The following is a 20,043-nucleotide window of genomic DNA, read 5'->3' as shown; positions in this document are numbered from 1 at the left end:
CGGATTTGGGAAGGTTCTGAGTGTTGGCAGGTAGCATAAAGGAATTGGTGACCTTCCTGCCCGATTACATCCAGTTATATAACAGTGAGTAAATTTATTGCATGTGCGCTCATGTGGTGTGGCTGCGATCACAAGCATTCTTTCATCTCACTCCTAAATCAGCGCCAAGTTTTCCAAGTGAAGAACGTTTACCATGAATACTTGAAATTCTCAAAGCATTTCTTCCGAAAGTTTCGGCACACAGACAGTTGTATAACAGCTGAAAGAGATCACTTGGCGTGTACTATCGCATTCTCTCCCAGCAGTGGAAGGGTGGTCACTACTGGTGGGTATCACGGGGACGTTTGTGGCCATGACAGTGTTTCGAGGAAAAAATTGTTTCAACAAGACGAGGCCCATCTTGATATAGTCAATGACATAGTGTTTACGAGTGAGAGACAATTCGCTACTGCGTCTTCAGACAGGACAGCCAAACTATGGGACATTCGTAAGATTTCTTCCCCAGTCTTGACCTTAACTGGACACACTGGACCCATTAAGAGTCTAGGGTTCGACCAGGACACCTCTCTATTACTGACCACATCTTTGGACGGGACAATCCTTTATTGGAACTTAACGGAAGCTAAACAGAGTGAAGATAACTTGTTACTGAAGTGTAAAGATATTGTGTTGTCTTGTTATTCAGGCCAGTTAGCTAAACTGGTCTTCTGCACCAATACAATGGTGTTCGTGATAAACAATACACAACTTCGACACATTCCAGCAGATCTTAACAGGTATTGGAAGAGAGGTGTGTTTACAGGACATTTCCGAGAGCACGGTACATGGGTGAGTACTTTACATGAGAAACGACGCAATAATGTGTTTGCCTTTACTGAAAGTGAGTGTACTCCATTTCCTGAAAGTAAAACCAATGGATTTCATTCCTTGGCAATCCATCCCACAGAACATGCAATGGTGTCCGCCATATCAGTGCAACAAGGCTTCTTTGGGTCAATTAGTGAATATGTTGTTATGTACGATATATCAAGAAATGGTAACATACAAGATCCAACCATCCATAATCTTTTGTCAGCTGGAAATGAGATCACTCAGCACAAACTAAGATATTATTCTCCGATGAAGAGATTTCGTCGTTCACAAATTCCTAGTGAAGTAATCGATCGTCAGAAGAAGTTAGCTATTAGTTACTGTGGTCGTGTGATAGCTGCACCAAATGTGGATAACGTTGATTTGTTAGCAACATCTCCAGAAATTGATGATTTATTTGATGATAGTTCCAGCAAAGATGCACCCAGCACAGCTCTGGGATTGCTCGAGAGAATTTTTGATAAAGGACCGAGTGAACTACACAAAGTTTGTGAACTACCCGTCACTAAAGGTACTGTTCCACTCTGTTGTAAGTTTTCCCCTTGCGATATGGTATTAGCTGTAAGTGGACAGGGAGGTCAGATAGCCTTCTATGAACCAAGACTATAAGTCTTATTATCAATAATACTATCACTTCAGTAATATACATATTTATACAATGGTACACAAAATTTATGCATACATATACAATATATATAAAAATTTTATTTTCTGTTACAATATGATGATAAATTATGTGAATACAAAAGCTATAATGGGTATTGGGTATACAAGTGAAGTGTGTTAATGTTTACAACATTGTCTACTACTTGCAGAGTGTGATGTGAGAGAATCATCAATTACAATACTATCTGTAAATAAAATAACAGTGGGAGAGTGAACTTTATGGTTGACACATTGGTTGAAGGTTCAAAGGTTACCTTCAAACAAGTACAGTGTAAAGTGGCCAAACCCTTACATGTCTGGTTATCACATTAGTTTCTTCTAATGTCACACTTATGATTAATAGCTTCATTATTGTTTTCCAGTTAGTTCTAGTAGTGTCCAGTAAAAAAAACATAGACACCTATTATTATTTAGTGTAATACATTAGTTGTTAACAGTGTCACTGGATAAACCACTTGTGTATGATGTAATGTCTTCATAGCATACAACCTCTCTTAAAGGGACCATCTGAATAAAGGACACTGTACCTCTCTTTCTAAGGCCCACTGTTACATTTAATGATCCCACAATTATTTATTAACAAGATGTCCATGTGTTTTACTGGACACACTGGAAAATGATGAAGCCATTGATCACTGTGTGATAATTGTTACCAGGTGGGTAACTTTATGAGCTTGTTTGAAGACATCAGACACAATTCATACACTGACACCATTATATATGTTTGAGAAAGCTAGTTCAATAAATGGTACAGAACTCAGTCTGTGGAAAATGTAACAAAGAGTATACATACGGTGATGCTTGACTAAGGGCTTTCTTGTGTGGTGCAACCTAATTATGTAACGACCCCGTACCATTTGCTTTACAACTACTGAGGCTAAAGAGTGAAATCCCAAACACAACTAGTGAAGTATTGCTTCAATTCAACCCCCTCTGCAATAACACAAGGATTTGAAGCTCTTGCTAAAATATTTTTAAAGGCCATCACCTTCCAAGGAAACACTTTAGAGTCCCTTGTGTCATCTTCTCAATGTGGAGCCAAACAAAGCAAATCTGCTCTTCACACTTTGCATTTATCAAAGCAGCATTTATGTGCAGCAATACACTTGTTGTTTAAACTGTTTTCTCAGATACCAGTTCAACATCATTTACATCAATTTGCAGGAGTCAAGATATGACTACATCAAGACCTTGTAGACATACTGTACATTTAGGAGTACACAATGCACTGAGCACAACCGAGAATAGAAACAGAACAGTGAAAATTGATATGCTCAAATAAAGTTTCAGCAAAAAAGGCAGTAAACAGCCAATCAGTCACCTAATAAATTTTATTGTAATATTGGATACATGGCTGCTTGGCAAACTCATTTTAGTGCACACATTCACACTAGGCAGTTAACTACAACACACAAGCCACACTTAATGTACTGCATATTTGTAGAGAAGTTTTGTACATGGGCAGCATTTGTTTTGCCATGCTAAATATACCACAGCCCCCACTATATGTGACTTGATCTGCAAGAACCCCACATGTTAACACATTTTTCGAACTCCATTTTCTTTATCTAGATAGCCATAAGAATGGTTACAAGTTTCAGCTCTAGAAGCCAAGAACTTTAGTTACAGTGCTACAAAGTGGCACCAACAGAAAATCAAATACAATACAGAAAATAAACTAAAGGTGCTTAATTAAGTGTTCATAACTTATGAATGCAGTCCTTTACAGAGATGCAACTTGCGCCATCAGGTCTCTATGAACAGGCAAATGCATAGTTTTGTCTTCCAGGCCCTTCCTACAACCAATGCGAAGGAAAAATATGAAGAAAAACAATAATAAACCACTTGTCCAACACAAGGCAGACCAATGCTCATATCTTCCATCTCCTTGAGAATACTGACAGGATACAAAGGTTTTCGAATTCCTCTTGCATTGGTGATCATGATGCAATGTTATCAAGGTTTTTGCCGTTAGCAGCTTCCTTCATCATGAAACAAGCACTCAAAAAAATTTACAGATTTTTAATGTAAATATTTCACCCATTGCATTTAATGCATTATAAGGCTTGCACTAACATGTGAGAATTTGCAGATCTGGTCAAATATACAGTAGCTGCTATGCAAAAAAATGTGGGACAGTAAACCACAATAATTACATCATTTCAGTGAGATGAGTGCTTTACACAGATGTCATGGTGACCAGAACCTGTCTACACTACATGTTACCAGGATACATTGACTGAATACAATAGATCATGAACACTTGAGAAATTCACCACAACCTTGTATAATTCATACCAGAGGAGGGTCATATGACACGTTGGTGTCTGAAATTGTTGTAGCTATATCATTTTAAGTCCCTTTGTCACATTCACACTTTGTCATCACATTCACAAGATAATATGGATGACACAGCACTTAATTTTTAGCTAGGAAGCCATGTTGTGTTGGGATAGCTAAAATAAGATTAATGAGGATTCTAGGAGGCATGATATGTACATGGATCCACTATTTGTAAGTTAAAACACTTCACAGTGACATTGATGTGTTAGGGAGGAATAGATTAAACTATGACATCGTGAGATATTTCATGACGTGTGACCAACCTCTTCTGGATTCATATAGTTCTCACCTCCTATTTGTTTCCCAGCAGAGAGAAAGTTTTCCATAATCTTATCAATTAATACAGTAAGTATTTTACTAGTCCCACTGGAGTCTGTGCTGTCTAGTACACACTCAAAATATTGTACGTTGTGTTCGTAGGCAAATTCTTCTACAACTTCTTGTGCCACTTCTTTGTCTTCATGAGCTGATGTTGTACCGACCAGTAAAATAACAAACCTGTGTGGTGCATTCTACAACAAAAACAGAAGAAAAGATATTAATTTTATGTAAATCATTGACAGTACACACATAAAGCCAGTACAATACACTGAGGCACTCACAACCACTAGTGTACCATGTGACCTGAACTAAATATTATCACTATCAATAAAACTGATTGTCATGTGTGCTGTGAGGTATCCTATCTATTGTTATCACTTTAAAGATCAATGCATTAGTACACAGTACAAGAAATTAACAGTAAACAATAGCATACTGCTCGAATTTCTTCCAACCAGAATTTTAGTCCAGCAAACGACGGCTGCTTTGACAGTGTAAACACCAGTATACCACCCTAGGGAAGATGATACATTACGTATGCATTGCACTGGTCCCCGGCTCACTCACATGTGATCCTCGATAGAATGATGATGTTACTGACCTGAACCTTTCCTGGCCAGCCGTGTCCCTACAACGAGTAGCACGTGATGTCAGGACCTGTGTGCCAATGCAGATCCAAGGTTTCCCTTACCAAAGTTGCAACTTAATTTTCTTTCCATTTTGATAAACATCCTTCAGCTTAAAGTCGAGTCCTTTATACAGCATGGTAAGATCATTACTGGTACGCGACATATGCTAAGTGTTACCTTGAGAACTACCGTTCGGCGTCCCTACAGTAAGGTTACCCCTCGGACTTCGCCCCGCAGTGGTCTCGTCCAGAAATTTATCCAATACTCTGTGTTTGTTAGACTCCGTGTTGCCTATGATAAGTATTTTAAACAGGTAATCGTAGGAGTCGCCCATAACGTCTACCCTATTTGAAAATAAAACCGAAAAAGTGAAAATTATGTGCTCGCGCATGTGCGTAGATGCTTTAAGTTTTGCTGTGTATCACGTGTTCGTGATGGTAACTATGGAGCCAGAGGAGTGGCAGTGCGGACAGCCTTACTGTCAACACCCTGGTTGTTGGCTAGCTAGTAGAGATAAATCCGTGGAGATACCGCCGATAAACAGGTCTATAATTGATGCCATAGAAAAGACGAAGAAATATACACACGTAACAACAGCTTCACCTGTTGAATGTGAGCATTGGTAGCGTTGTGTAGAGTGTTGATATGTGGAGTAATGTGTAGCTCTCTCCCTGCCAACTTTGAAGTTAATTGAAGTTGACAGTGACATCCACCAGCCAATCAGCAAAAGGTCCTCCCACGATTACCAACTACTTCAAGACCAACCACAAGGTGAGTGTATAGTTCGATAATGGACACTGTAACACACCAAACCAACACCAGAAATACCCTATGTGTACACTTCATGCTTGTACAAGGCAGAGCTGCTGAATAGCACCTGGACCAGATCACCACCTCAACTGTCTAGGACCTCAAGAAGTTGTCTTACTTGGCCCTAAAGTAATCGGTGTCAGGTGGTTATGCAGCTTCTATTAGGGGGGGGGGGGGGGGGGGGGGGTACGGTGGTTGGTTGACAGGCAATTCTGTGTACTAAGTGTGCATTGTGGTGTGTGTGCGTGCGTGCGTGCGTGCGTGCGTGCGTGCGTGCGTGCGTGCGTGCGTGCGTGCGTGTGCATTGAACTACTGAAGTGTTTTAGAAATCACCATCAGATCACCACAAGACCTAAATTGTACATTATAACCTCAGTGTAGTTCACTAACAGTAATACAAGCACTGTGATACATCTGTCCGTCTTCTCTAGACTTCTTTTGTATAATAGCACACACTGGCATAAAATTCAGTCAGTGTTACGCTGCACAATTACCTTATTGCAGCAATAATAAATCTGCATATTCACTCGATTCGCTGGCTGTTTAGTTTATAGTGCTTGTAAATTGCAACCGATGTGCAGTGTTAGTAGTTAACCAGAGAAATTCTTCCCAATATTTAACAGGCAGGTAAGACTACACATATTTATGAAAAACCACTACTCATACTGCTAAATAGGCAGGTAAAACTTTAGTGCCTCTACAAGACATTGAGAATCCTGTATACAAAATGATGCTATAATCACTTTTAGTGGTTGAAAAAAGTGTTTGTAAGAATGCTTTCACTGATTGAGCCTTAGAAGCAGTGTTATTTATATGGGTACTCCATGATAAGTCGCTTGTGTTTGGGTGTGTGAGTCCAGTAGTCCAATGGATACACCCTCTGTGTGCATATATGTGTGTACATGTGAGGCAGCATAGCCAAGTGGCTAGAGCAATTGAAAGGTTTCCCAGTTACGCCAAGTTGCTGTTGTTGTTTCCTTGAGCAAGAAACTTTTCTCACATTGCTCCAGCTGTATAATGGAGACCTGGCACTCAGCTGTGACATCAATGGGTACCCAGTGTTAACTGGGGAAGCAAGTGCCCAACTGCCCTTACCTCACTTAGCAGTGTTGGGGTTGTTGTGGAACTTTGGGTACCACAGCCACTCTCCATGAAACTCAGGAGTTGTTCATCCTGGCCCAAAACGATTTGCCTGTACAAGGATGAGTGTCTTGAGTAACGCACAGGCTTCCCAGTACTGGTTCACAGAGGCTCTGTGTGTGTGTGGGGGGGGGGGGGGGGGGGGGGGAGCATAGCCAAGTGGTTAGGGCGTCCACCTGGTAATCGTAAGGCTCCAGGTTCGATTCCCAGCTGGGCCACTTTGGTGTTGTTGTTTCCTTGAGCAAGAAACTTTACTCACATTGCTCCAGTCTACCCAGCTGTTAAAATGGGGACCTGGTGGCCTGGTGCCAACTGGGGAAGCAGCCCACCCAGCTGTAACATCAATGGGTACCTGGTGTTTACTGGGGAAGCAAATGCTGAACTGTCCATGTCTCATATAGCAGTTGAAGGTCCAGGTGGGACCTTGGGTGCCCACACCTTCACCTGTGAGACATGGTACAGTCTCCCGTGGGTTACTAGTCCTGCCCCAGGAGGACATGCCTGCGCTGACCCATAGCACCTGAGTAGCACACAGGTGCCCCAGTGCTGGCCACTGGGCAGCGTGACCACCTAGCGGCAGCTGAAGGCTTTGCTGTGTGTGTGTGTTGTGTGTGTGAGCAAGTGTACATGTATGTACATATCAGTACACACAAGTGTGCAAACATTAATATAAACTTATATAATTTCTTCTGTTGTACAAACACAACTTGTAGTGTGTATCAAACATGGTAAATGTGTTGTTGTTCAACACTCAATTGAAATGAAAAGTTTTAATTCATCCTAATCAAAACTGTTAGTCCAATAACACATCTACACATTATCAATTGTGTCCTAATATAGTCATGCTTTAGATACACTCCCCAATAAAACTTCCCGAAAGTTTTGAAAAAATATTTCTTTTTTACTTTCTATGTCAGTGTGTCAGTGTGCCGGCATGGAATCAAAAGGTTAACTATCTCCCCAATCAACAACTTAATTGATATGATTTGATCAGCCTATAGATTTGCAGTCAATCAACATTATTGAGAAATCCAGTTGGGTTTGGCCATTTCATTCTGTTGTCCTTTTTAAATTCCATACAAGTATATGCTCATAGACTGAAGTAGGGATAAATGTTCACTGGTTTTTGGGTGATATTTTTGGCCAGAAAAACCTGATCCCTAATATACAGTACTACTGTACTGTATGATACTCCACTAATCTACCTCTATACGAAGTTTACACAAAGTACAAAGTTGGTGTAGGAGGTTAAGACACAAACTATACATGTAAAGAGATGTTACTACTATTTCACATCTGAATATCACAGAACAAGAACTACAGTCACTAAACCTGTTGAAGACAACTCAGAGGAGGCGAAGGTTACACACGTACAGATGGTCCTCACCCAACCCAGTCACATTAAGCTCACTGACTGTACCTTCACTCCAGTGTACATATGGAAGCCTGGATTACACTCTGGGATGAATAAAGTACCAGTGTGATAGGTGTGTTGTGGTCAGTATGTGATGATATTAGTGTAGGTCAGCAAGGATGAGCCTGAATTGAAGACTGTTAACTTGTCAGAATATTTGCCACTGAAAAGAACCCCAAGATCCACTAGTAGTACAGTAAGATATGATCACCATGTGTGTGTGTACTTTATTATTAGTGGTCATCTAGTGTCAACCCAGGTTGAGAAAGAAAGATGTTAGTGACGAGTGAGTTGATTAATTAATTGTGTAGTGAGCCTCATTAATACTAGTTTGGGGACACCTTAGCTATGTTTGGGACCTACTTGACATGGTCACTATAATAAGGTGGTTTTATTAATGAGGTGGCTACTACTAACATATTATGTATACACTGTCCCTTGTAGAAATGTTACTGAACTATCTGAAGATATGATACAATACTTACTATTGAGGTAAACAATTGATATCCCCTGGTGTGTAATTCATGTCATCATATAGTGAAATATCACTGGATGGTAGTGACACTGTACCTGTATCAGTGAAGTCATGTAATGGAGGTGTCCGGAGCATCCATCATCGATTGAAACCCACCAAGAAGCCAATTAACACAGTCCAGTTACAGATACAAGCTAGTAGTCCCACAGTGTCAGATAACATCTCACTGGTACAAAATGAAGACAATAATTCAGTGTCACTAAACATAAGAACACCACCCACCACCCCAGTATCACAGAACAAGTATACTCCTAAAAGATCACCTCATCCCATGCACTTGGTGCCACCACAAGATACATTGTTTGTTGGTGGCAGTGGTAGACCACAGCAGCAACATAATCTACTATCCCCACGAGTGTTAGATAACCAGAGATATCCTTATGGTAACCCATATCCAGTCAGAGTACCTCGTAGTATATCACCTGACCTGCTGTATTGCTCACTGGACGAGCCCACCAGAAACAAACCATCTTTAAACGTGCACACATTTCTGCAGGTATCCCAGTATACCTCTAGAGACAAGACTCCAATGTCAAGTATCTCAACATCATCGTCATACAAACACACTACTCCAATAAGAGTACCATACTCTCCTTACAGTGAGGATACAATGTCTACTCCATCTACAGCTCAAACTCAGTTCCGTCACTATCAGAAATCTAGCAGTGATTATTCAGTTAGGGGTATGGCAGTGAGGGCCCCTCCACCTACTGCTAATACCACTAGCATATCTCCTGTGAAGTGTAACTTGTCAATCGGACCTGTTGTAATTCCAGAATTACCAACTACTTAGTCAATAGTATTTTCAATTACATGTTATAATCATGATCATCATTGTCGAAACTCATGATGGGTATACGTGGCAATATTACATTGCTTTGTTGTTGATCTTTCAAGTGGGGTCAATGTATTTATACATGTGTGTATGTGTGTGGGGCATGTGTACAGTTTGTGTATGACTGTCCCCATATGTTTTCGTTCAAGTTACAAAAATATTATTTATGTTATAAATTATTTACAACATGATTTACTTGTAGTATCTGAAAGTGCTGAGTCATTAAGTTTGATACTGTCTACAATGGAGAAAAGACATGTAATAATTACTACAGTAATAATAGTAAACCAGTAGCTAGCCAATATGACTAACACAGTAATAAGTAACATCAATACTAACAACATTATGTTAGGGACAAATCCTGGAAGACTAAAAGATTGAGTTTTGCAAGACAAACATTTATAAAGTGGAACCCGTTAATGTGGACACTTGAGGACACCTACATAATCCAGACACTCAGTTAAGGTCCCAAAGTATCCCTTAGTACATAAACTGACCTGGAAAATCAGGACACCTTGAGAATCGGGACACCTTGATAATCAGGACATCCCAAGGTTTCCACATTTCACGGATCCCATTGTGTACTAATTTGCTTTATTTTCATGCAAAAGTTTTCATGTAAAACTTTTATGTGATTTATGTGAATGGCTGCTCTATTAGAGTATCGCGATGTTTTGCAAAAATTATTTTACAACAGAAAAGTAAATTATGGTCGTCTTGTATTTATAAAGACTCACTTTCAAAGTTTTGTCCGCCTACTAAAATATTATCCACAATAGTATCAACTAATGATGTGAATATCTCATTAACACCACTTTGGTTGACATGGTCAAGGTCACACTCAAAGTATTGAACTTCTTGTGCTGCTGAAAACTCTTCCATTGCTTGAACTGACACCTCTCTTACAGCTTCTCCTGATGACATTGTGCCAACAAGCAACACAACACATCTTTTGGGAACATTCTGGAGAGAAAAATTAGAAATAAATGATGAAAAATTCTCCAGAATACACAGAAGGATTGGAATCTCCATATCACAGCAAAACTATCAAATACCTTGACACACATTATAAACATAGAGGTGACTGCTCTATTAGAGTAGTCTATTACTCTGATCAGCATTTGAAATGACTGTTCTATTAGAGTATTTTGAGTAGTGTAGAAAGATCAAAACATTTCACTTCTCTGAAAACTTGTTGCTTGAGGCTCAGATAACCTGGATCTTGCATTAATTCTGCATATTATCACACAATTATGGGTTCTTGATTTTTCAAGCATCACTACCTGTAGCATGAATATCCTAACTTGAGGGATACCACATTATAAATTCATCAAGATTAACGTGTAAATGGAATTGTGTGGACCATGGGCAGATCTACACTGGGACTACTCCATTATCTGATCATCTTGTGCCACAAAAGTGTTCAGATAACAAACCTGTTCATTTGTTCAGTACATTCTAATACAACACTGTATTCGAATATGACTGCTCTATTAGAGTAGTTAGCATTGCCAACTACTTTAACACTCGTGATTTTACTAGTAGTTAAATTCTATGTATATTTGATTTAAAATATATTATTGGATGTACTTATAAATAACAAAACAGCCAAGCTGTGCCAGGGTGAAAAATTGTGATGCCACAAGTTGCAAGAATTGGCTGTGATTATGAATTGAGTGGTGATGCTGTAATTATTAACAGTGGCCATAAGCTTTGAGACTACTGTCCTTTTCTTCTTTCGTAATAACAGACAGAATGTCAATATATATGTGCTTGACGTATTGCTTTTGTATATGTGAACAACTGTGATTGTACAGACTGAATGCTCTATTAGGGTGACTGCACTATTAGAGTATATTTACTGGATTCACATGTACTGGCCTTTGCTTTGACATGTACCAAATTCCAGTTCAATTGGATGGGGAACGAAACTACATATGCCCGAAATGTTTTAATTCTCCTGTTGATTAACATGCTGGTGTGACATGCCGGCTTTTCAAGACACACTCATGCCTATTACTACTACAATATTCAAAGGAGGTTCCTGAATCCCTGACAAAACCAGTCCCTCCCATTGTTCATATATAGCCATGTATATATATAATAATATTCAAGTAGCATACCTCTCTAATTTCTTTGAGCCAGAACTCCAATCCTGGAAATGATGGTTGTTGTGCCAAACTAAACACCAGCACTGCTCCCTACACAGATAATAAGAAAGTACAGTGTATACGTGATACTAAGGTTGGAATTTGATAATAAACACAAAACACATTATTATGTTGAATTACTACTGAACTCTTTCTACACGAGATGTTCCATCTATACATTATTGTATATTTAAAGGTGTACCAGCCACAGCTGGCTGCAGGCCTGTTGCCATGGGTGTGTGCAAAACTTTTTTCAACAAGATAACAGACATGGGGCCAAGTACATGAGTACTTATACTTAAGTACACTTAAGTACAGATTTGAAAGTACTTGTACTTTACTTAAATACTTTCTTAATTTCCCCAATGTACTTGTACTTATACTCAAGTACTTTGCTAAGTACTTGAGTGTACTTGAGTACTTAAAGTACTTTTAAGTACTGCAAACATTGTATATAGTTTGTACACAGTGGGCGTACAATGAGAATATCAAAATTGTATGAAGGTGCAGTTTACAACTTCTTGCGATTCTTCTATTGCCTTCCCCAACCTTACTGTGTATCATGTTGCCACGATTAACGATGTCGCCAATGCTGTTGTTCAAGTCAGTGCATTTTAAGAGTTTAAGAGAGAGAATAGTTGACAAAAACCAACCCCCCTAGACACACTTACATACTACAATACACTGAATACAACATATATTTTACTACAGCAAAATGTACTTGTACTTTACTTAAGTACTTCCAGCATGTACTTGTACTTTACTTAAGTACTCTCTTGATTACTGCTGGAGTACTTGTACTTGTACTTGGAAAATTCAAAAGTACTTGTACTTTACTTAAGTACTTTTAAATGTACTTGGCCCCATGTCTGCAAGATAAGTGAATCTGTCTGTCTGTACCCAAAATGGACAAAATATTTTATTGTATGCTACACTAAGTAGCTAAGAAATTAAGATTATATAGAGTCTATATTGAAGTCCTGCAATGGCAAGCTTTTTGAGGCAGTTTCTTTATGTTGGATTGTAACAAGTTTCTGGACTTGTTAAGACCAATGGTTCTACAGGTATTTTAGCAACCAAAAATCTACCAGGACGTAAATCTCTTCAATTAGATCCTTCCTTACACACACACAAAGAAAGAGCACCCTTCAGGTTTTAACTAAAATGTGACTGGATCTACGAAAACCGTTCTTATCGCCCAAGACAGGAAGTTTGATTTTTTCACACAAACACAAAGCTTAATGAATGCACTATCAAGTTTCACTGCCACAGTCGACCAGAGTAAAGTGGTCTGCTTTTGCTGGCTGCTTTTCTAGAGCACAGTGGCGAGCCGTACGAGTGGTCTGGGGTCTTGATGGAGCCCTGGCCGACCAGGAGATGGCTGTGTGTGGCTGTACAGCTCTGTGGTGTTGGACAATGACCTGTGCTGTAAATTTCCTTTCATTTTAGCCAGTTCTGAGCCCTGAATGGCCTATAACTTGGCCTAATTCATCCTAGCACGTCTCTTTTCAATTTTTGAACACCATCTTGCCCGCCTTCCAGGGCCCCCGCCTTCCAGGGCCCCCGCCTCCCACCCCTTCTGGAGCTCGCCTGATACAGACAACCTCGGTTTAAAAACTATCTAAAATGGCGGGAAACTTAGCTGTTGACTACTTCTTCAGTGGATGATCAGGAAGGTAAGAAATTGTTGTGAAACGTGTGAAAATTTGGTATGCGTAGCTACCACCATTGGCCAGCTACAACACTCAGAATATTTAAAACCGACGTTTCTCGATACTTTTAAATGGGCGATAAGACCGGTTTTCCCAGAGACAGTCACAAATGTCATTAGCAGGCTAAATATAAAGCAGTCGAGAAACAATTATTTGTGACGTTTCCTTATCAGATATAAATAGCAATCAATGGATCATGAAATTACAGTTAATAAATTACAGTTGTATGTGATATATAAAAATAGTTAGCTAAAATTACAATAGCGTATAGTCTATTTTTAATACAAAGGGATACCATATATGTACAAATATTTGAGGAAGATAATTTTACAGTTGCTTAGCTGTTCGCAAATATTTTCAACATTGAAAATTATTTCGATTAGCTTTATGATACACAATAGATAATCCACACAAAATCAGCCAAGGTATGAAAAAAAGGTGCAGCCTTAAAAAGTCTGGGTAAAAAAAAAGTTGCAAAATCAAAAGTGGTGGCCAAGAAATGGCTGCAATGATGTTAACGCTAATAAATTTAAGGCCGCACCTTATTTCACAGCTTGGCTGTTATTGTGCAGACATCTGTAATTTCAAGTTCCAAAACCAGCCTATGGTTGGCCTTGACACTTCCTTTTAACTCGCCCATTATACTTTTTCCCTTAATTGTTAAAGACTGCAAAGAACTGAAATTTGAAGGCACAAAGATAGCTGGGTAGATTCGACTCATGGCTCATGGTAGATGTCCTACTTTGAGGAAGTTCCACAGCAAAAATGATTAATTACTGCTCAAGCACTATCGAGCTATGGATACATGAAAACGGCATTTTCTTGGTTCTGTATGCTTCCTGCCCGCACCAGCTGTTGGTCACACAACACATGCTATTTTCAAATTGACTGTTCTATTAGAGTATTTTGATTGCACTTTTCACTTGTTTTATCTCCTTATCTAGTACTCTCAGTACTTCAAACCACAAAAAGTTTGCACTACAATAGTAACTTCATGCACAGACCGATTTTCAAGTTATTCCATCAAGCGGATTATCCTGTAGACATGACAACAAATAGCTTTTGTGATTTTCAAAATTGCACATAATTCCGTTGTTCTTAGTTCATGCTGTAAATGTGCAGCATTATGTATTTTACTGCCCTCCAAATTTGAAGTCAATCAACTAAAGCATGCACGAGTTATAGCGAGTGGAGTGAATAGAAAAAGAAGAAGCAGATGAAGAAAATACAAAGAAAATAAGACAAACTTTGAAGGTGCATATCTCAGTGATGGCTGGGCGGTTTCAACTCAAATTTAGAATAGGAGGTGTCCTATCCCGATGGAGTTTCCACAGCAAAACTGGTTAATTTCCATTCAGGAAATATTGAGCTATGAATGTGTGAAAACAGTATTTTCTTGGTTCCTGTAAAATACACACTTGTCTGTCACGCATCCGAACTAGCTGTACTTGGCCACACGACACACTATCGTGTGTCTAAGTGTAAAAATGAGTGACCCACGAAAAAAAAACCTGAAACTTACTACTCCACAAAAATGTGTACACATATGGTAGCCTTAACTGGGCACCTGGTTTTGGTAGTACAACATCGACTCAACTTAAGAATATTGTATTATGTGAATGATGCAATACTAACAATAAGTGTGTCTTGATCACTTAACCATGGACACCAACCAATAGTATCCTGATTATCAAGGTGTCCTGATTATCAAGGTGTCCTGATTATCAAGGTGTCCTGATTATCAAGGTGTCTTGATTATCAAGGTGTCCTGATTATCAAGGTGTACTGATTATCAAGGTGTCCTGATTATCAAGGTGTCCTGATTATCAAGGTGTCCTGATTATCAAGGTGTACTGATTATCAAGGTGTCCTGATTATCAAGGTGTCCTGATTATCAAGGTGTCCTGATTACCAAGGTGTCCTGATTATCAAGGTGTCCTGATTATCAAGGTGTCCTGATTTTCCAGGTCAGTTTATGTTTTATGTACTAAGGGACACTTTGGGACCTTAACTAAGTGTCTGGATTATGTAAGTGTCCTCAAGTGTCCACATTAACAGGTTCCACTTTACACAGTTTTACTCACATGAGATCCTCGGTAGAATGATGACGTCACTGATCTGAATCTCTCCTGTCCTGCAGTATCCCTATGTAATACGACGAGATGGTTTAGAGGTGAGACAACTCAATTTTCAGATACACAGTAGAATGTATTCAATTTTGTTGAATGGAAGATGGGAGAAAATAGCCTAATTTGACATGTTGTTCTCTGTTGCATACAAAATAACAATCAAGCCAAGCCAATAGCGTGTTTAATGAAGCTATCAACTCAGGGACGGGTAGTCCATCACATATATCTGGATTCTAAATATGCAGTTAACAAGTTAAAATTACTTTATATGGTTGGCTATGCAGAAATGCACAGAAAACTTTACCAGTTGGAAGATTTCATTTCCATTTGCTAGATTCCGCATGATTTCAAAAGCTAAGTGTACAACCTCATCTCTCACACATTTGTTAGTTATCTCACACTTGGTTCCTTATGCTAATTTAAATTAGCTTTTCACGTGATCAACAATGAGGAAGATATTAAATCTGGTGATAGCAACGGAGAATAACAACAACCTAAACAGCCTAAGAAAAGTTGCAGATTTGCAATTTGTACAGGAAAAGGGATATATGTTCAAAAACTTAGCCAATTATGTATTGTACACAAAATGGTGGGGTATTAGTCTTGTGCCTAGACTGATTTTTGTGTGGGGTTGGGAAAAGGGTCTGGTGGATCTCCAATAACATTTTTGTGCAGGATCTACAACTTTTGGGGATTGTTGATAAGTACTGATGAATAGAAAAGGCCTGTTAGCGATAAAAGGTTGGAAAAATCGTGCATGTTTGCTCGACAAACTTTAAAACTCTGCATCCAAGGGCACGTGCCATTTTTCCCATTCTCGCTTCATTAATAGGTCTTTGCAACACTAATCAATAATTCCCAAAGATTGTACCTTGACCCTACACACACACACATGCGCGCACACACACAAAGCAGTCTGGACACGAGACTAGTGGGCTATTACAGTGGTGCCATGCACTATAGGTTCTATGACTACAGTAGAAGTCTAATGGGCCAAAATTTCGTTCACTGTAGGTGTCAAAATACAACCGTTGACTTGGCACTGGGGTAGGCATTAATTTAGTGGGTTAGGCCATATGGTTAGGCCAATGACTTCAGTGAGTTTAATCACAGCCGCAGATCAGCCTACAGTGAGTATCTGTGTGTCACTTGCTCAACAACAAAGCTCATACTATTGATCCCACTGGATCATAAATAATTATTGGATGGAATGGAAGATACACGCCTCCTCTCATCATCACCTCACCAAATCTGTAATCTAATTTTCCGCCCATTACGGTTCAGATTCGTCAGCTTGTAGTCAATACCTATTAACAATATCGTCATAACGGGTGATCACTGAACTAATAAACGCTTACCAGATGCTGAGCCATACGTGATCCCCGTGGTAAGATTGCCAACAGGCGCCGTTGCGTTATTTTGGCTGAGGAATTTCTCCAACATCTTGTGTTTGTTGGATTCTCTACCTCCAACGATGAGGAGCTTGAACAAATAATCATAAGAAGTGGCCATCGCATCGACCAACCCGAGGACGAGCCCGAGTTTGAATTCCTGACCAAAAACTGTGCTTGTGGGCTTTATGCTCGATGAGATCACGTGTGCATTTGACATACCACATTGGTCGCTTTAGCTACTGTATGCGATAGCACTTAACGTGGCTGGCACTATTTACTGACTACGTGAACCTCGACGTGAATTTCCATTCGTGGCATGCAGTGGTTATTAAAATTCATTGATCTATCATGAGGGATTTTCTTGCCATATTTGGTAAAGTTCATTCAGTGATATTATTAAGTGTTTTGAGATCAAGGATGAAATGGCTCTAGTTATACTATATTGTGTCATACATAGTGGCCTCCAGTATCTACCACTACACTTCAACTAAGCTGGACCTCACTCAATCCTGCATTAATTTGCACACGCTATTATTAAAATTGGCCGGCTATGCAAATTTGCACACAATTTAACTAGTTAGCTTCTAAACACTAAATTGCAGGTTAAATTGGTAAGCAACTGTACCCAGTGTCTTTACAGCAATGTCCATGTTCCTAAATACAGTTACTGTCCTTTCAGAATTAGAATCTTTATTACTCCATACAAGTAGACCAAATTATTGTTGAAGTTTCCACACACTGATCTCGTCATCATCAGCTCTTTATACAATGACAAGGTGTGGTAGTAATTTAGCACATTTTCCAGACCCTCGGTTAATGAAGTACTGAAATGATGTTCTATTAGAGTAGTGAGTGTTCTATTAGAATAGTTTAAAAAGCTTTTGTAGATTGTTTTAAGGTGATTTTGCATGAGCACATAATATTTAACACCATGTAGGTCCCCTTGGATTATAGCTGAGGTTCCACTGTGTATACTGTGGTAGCTAAAAACACTTGAGTAGCTATACTAGTAGCTTTACAAAAGAAAAGTTGAAGAATACAATTCTGATGAAAACAATTTTGGGAACCCTGTGAAAAGCAATTTTCATTAGGTACATGCCAAACAAATAGCTACACTACTGGAAGAGTTCTCATGAAAACCCAATGAAAACAATTTTGAAAACCCTCGAAGTCAAAATTTTAACGGATGGCCAAGGATTGTTTCATTACATTTTCACATACTAAACCTATGAAAATCCATTGAAACTTTACCAATGAATACTCCATGAAATTATTTTTCATAGAGTTATTTTCATTGGATACTGATTCATTGATTTGTCCAGTGAAAATACTATGAAAATAGAATTTCTTTTTAGCCACCGATGAAATTTTGATTTTTCACAGGTTTTTCAACTGAAAAATTGGGTATTCAAGATCAAGCTGGTTATAATATAGCTAGTGTGTGAAGGTTGCTATACTATCTAATGATGGTTACTATCTAGTGGTGGCTACTATCTAATGATGGCTACTATCTAATGATGGCTACTATCATGGGCTTGTGAGAACGTTAAATAGCTATATGTGTACATGAAATTAAAGATGTCCAATGTCTGACTTATCCATTTTCATGGCTCCTCTTAACAAAGTTATTTTAAAAAGAAATTGAACTAGCTTAACACAAATGGTCTATACTTCAAACATGTGCTATCAGCATGCACCTGCAGTGTAGCGTGATGTGATTATGATATAGGACATTGAGCTGAGTCCTGGGGAATCGAATTACACAAGCTCTTGGAATTTGACTACTTGACCCTCTAAATATATTTCAAATCTCAAATATCTGAAATATTTTATGATCCATCAAGAAGATTTTCACCAATGTATTAATGTAACTATTATATGAGCAGTGGCTGACATGGTAAACATGCATGTTCTGCGAGCACCCTAGCAAAACAGTAGTTACATGTTACTGATCCAGATGAAAAGATACTTCAAAAAAAGTCTAACTGTTTGTATTGTAATAGTGGCTATACGCTCATTGATAATACTGCAAAGAGTTGTTGTTCCCCAAACATTCACTAAATCACTCAATAGCTACCAATAAACATACAGTGGATTGGAGCTGTATCATTGACTTATTATACTCTAATGGTGAACGATGAATTAATTGGAATACAGGCAGTGGCTGACTTAAGGCCATTAATTCATGTTGTTATCAATTAAGAATTCTAGCTATAATCTCTAGGAACTTCAGTCTTCTCTTTACTATAGTAGATATTACTTAGCAGAGTAGGTCTGGGGCTTGTTTAAGTTGTACAAAAGTAAGTGGCATGCCTTGCTTTAAGACAACAGCAGTTGACTAATGGCTGAATGGCAAACAAATACTGCAATGTAAACACTTGATGTGGATGCTGAGATGGAAGAACATGCAGGACTTCAAAAAGAGCAACCTTATTTTTATACCAGAGTCTAGAAAGAATCTCCTTCTATTCTATTAAGTGAGGTAGTTATATACAATCCATGCACAACAGGTAAGGAATCAACACAAATGTAACAGAACACACTTGAGCTGTACACATGCAAGATACTTGTGTCCCTGTTCATATTTAAGTCAATAGTGTTTTTTGATCCACTAGCCTTAAAGTATCTACAGAAGAACAGCTAGAGTCTACAGATTGTAGTGTAGGACTACATGTTCTTAGTACAGAAGCACACGAAATGGGGCTCGATTGTCTATATCCTGTCCACTTCTCCACTTTGTGTGAGCCCCACACAAGCACAGACTTAACAACAACAAGCAGCAGAGATGTGACCACAATCACCACATAAACTGCATGTGTGGTTGCTGACAGTTACCACTGTCAGTCAATAATGTTATATGAGACATGTGATAAAACAATCATCATTCTCATTTTCAAAATCAGAATGATGTCAGAATGTAGAGAGCATGTGATGTGTGTCACTGTGGGTAGCTTGTTGTAATTGTACAGTAAGCATAGAAAATTTTCAAATTTTGTTGTAATTACACCATAGTATGGGTGTGTAATAAGAGTGTGTGTGTGTGTGTGTGTGTGTGTGTGTGTGTGTGTGTGTGTGTGTGTGTGTGTGTGTGTGTG

The 20,043-nt window shown here is 38.9% G+C and overlaps 4 protein-coding genes across 4 annotated transcripts; 2 read left to right on the top strand and 2 right to left on the bottom strand.

Annotated features, from left to right (window-relative positions):
* Positions 1–96: 96 nt before the first annotated feature.
* LOC136265550 (DDB1- and CUL4-associated factor 10-like) lies at positions 97–1,617 on the top strand. Its single transcript, XM_066060425.1, has one exon. It carries the CDS (start codon positions 112–114, stop codon positions 1,477–1,479), a length of 1,368 nt encoding a protein of 455 aa, XP_065916497.1. The 5' UTR covers positions 97–111; the 3' UTR covers positions 1,480–1,617.
* On the bottom strand, positions 1,505–5,693 carry LOC136265553 (uncharacterized). The gene is made up of 6 exons (XM_066060428.1): positions 5,007–5,693; positions 4,892–4,952; positions 4,768–4,828; positions 4,637–4,714; positions 4,169–4,391; positions 1,505–1,721 (listed from the first exon to the last, which is right to left on the bottom strand). Exons 1-6 carry the CDS (start codon positions 5,218–5,220, stop codon positions 1,654–1,656), a joined length of 705 nt encoding a protein of 234 aa, XP_065916500.1. The 5' UTR covers positions 5,221–5,693; the 3' UTR covers positions 1,505–1,653.
* Positions 5,237–9,795, top strand: LOC136265551 (uncharacterized). The gene is made up of 7 exons (XM_066060426.1): positions 5,237–5,441; positions 5,493–5,600; positions 8,089–8,251; positions 8,303–8,389; positions 8,442–8,479; positions 8,638–8,685; positions 8,732–9,795. The coding sequence occupies exons 3-7, from the start codon at positions 8,156–8,158 to the stop codon at positions 9,519–9,521; spliced, it is 1,059 nt and encodes a 352-aa protein (XP_065916498.1). The 5' UTR covers positions 5,237–5,441; positions 5,493–5,600; positions 8,089–8,155; the 3' UTR covers positions 9,522–9,795.
* Positions 9,518–17,159, bottom strand: LOC136265552 (ras-related protein Rab-13-like). Its single transcript, XM_066060427.1, has 6 exons — positions 16,913–17,159; positions 16,801–16,861; positions 15,510–15,570; positions 11,687–11,764; positions 10,301–10,526; positions 9,518–9,801 (listed from the first exon to the last, which is right to left on the bottom strand). The coding sequence occupies exons 1-6, from the start codon at positions 17,064–17,066 to the stop codon at positions 9,740–9,742; spliced, it is 642 nt and encodes a 213-aa protein (XP_065916499.1). The 5' UTR covers positions 17,067–17,159; the 3' UTR covers positions 9,518–9,739.
* Between the last annotated feature and the right edge of the window lie 2,884 nt (positions 17,160–20,043).

This window comes from Dysidea avara, chromosome 9, assembly GCF_963678975.1.
Source record: "Dysidea avara chromosome 9, odDysAvar1.4, whole genome shotgun sequence".
Classification (NCBI taxonomy): Eukaryota; Metazoa; Porifera; class Demospongiae; order Dictyoceratida; family Dysideidae; genus Dysidea; species Dysidea avara.
This window is presented reverse-complemented; position numbering and strand designations above follow the sequence as displayed.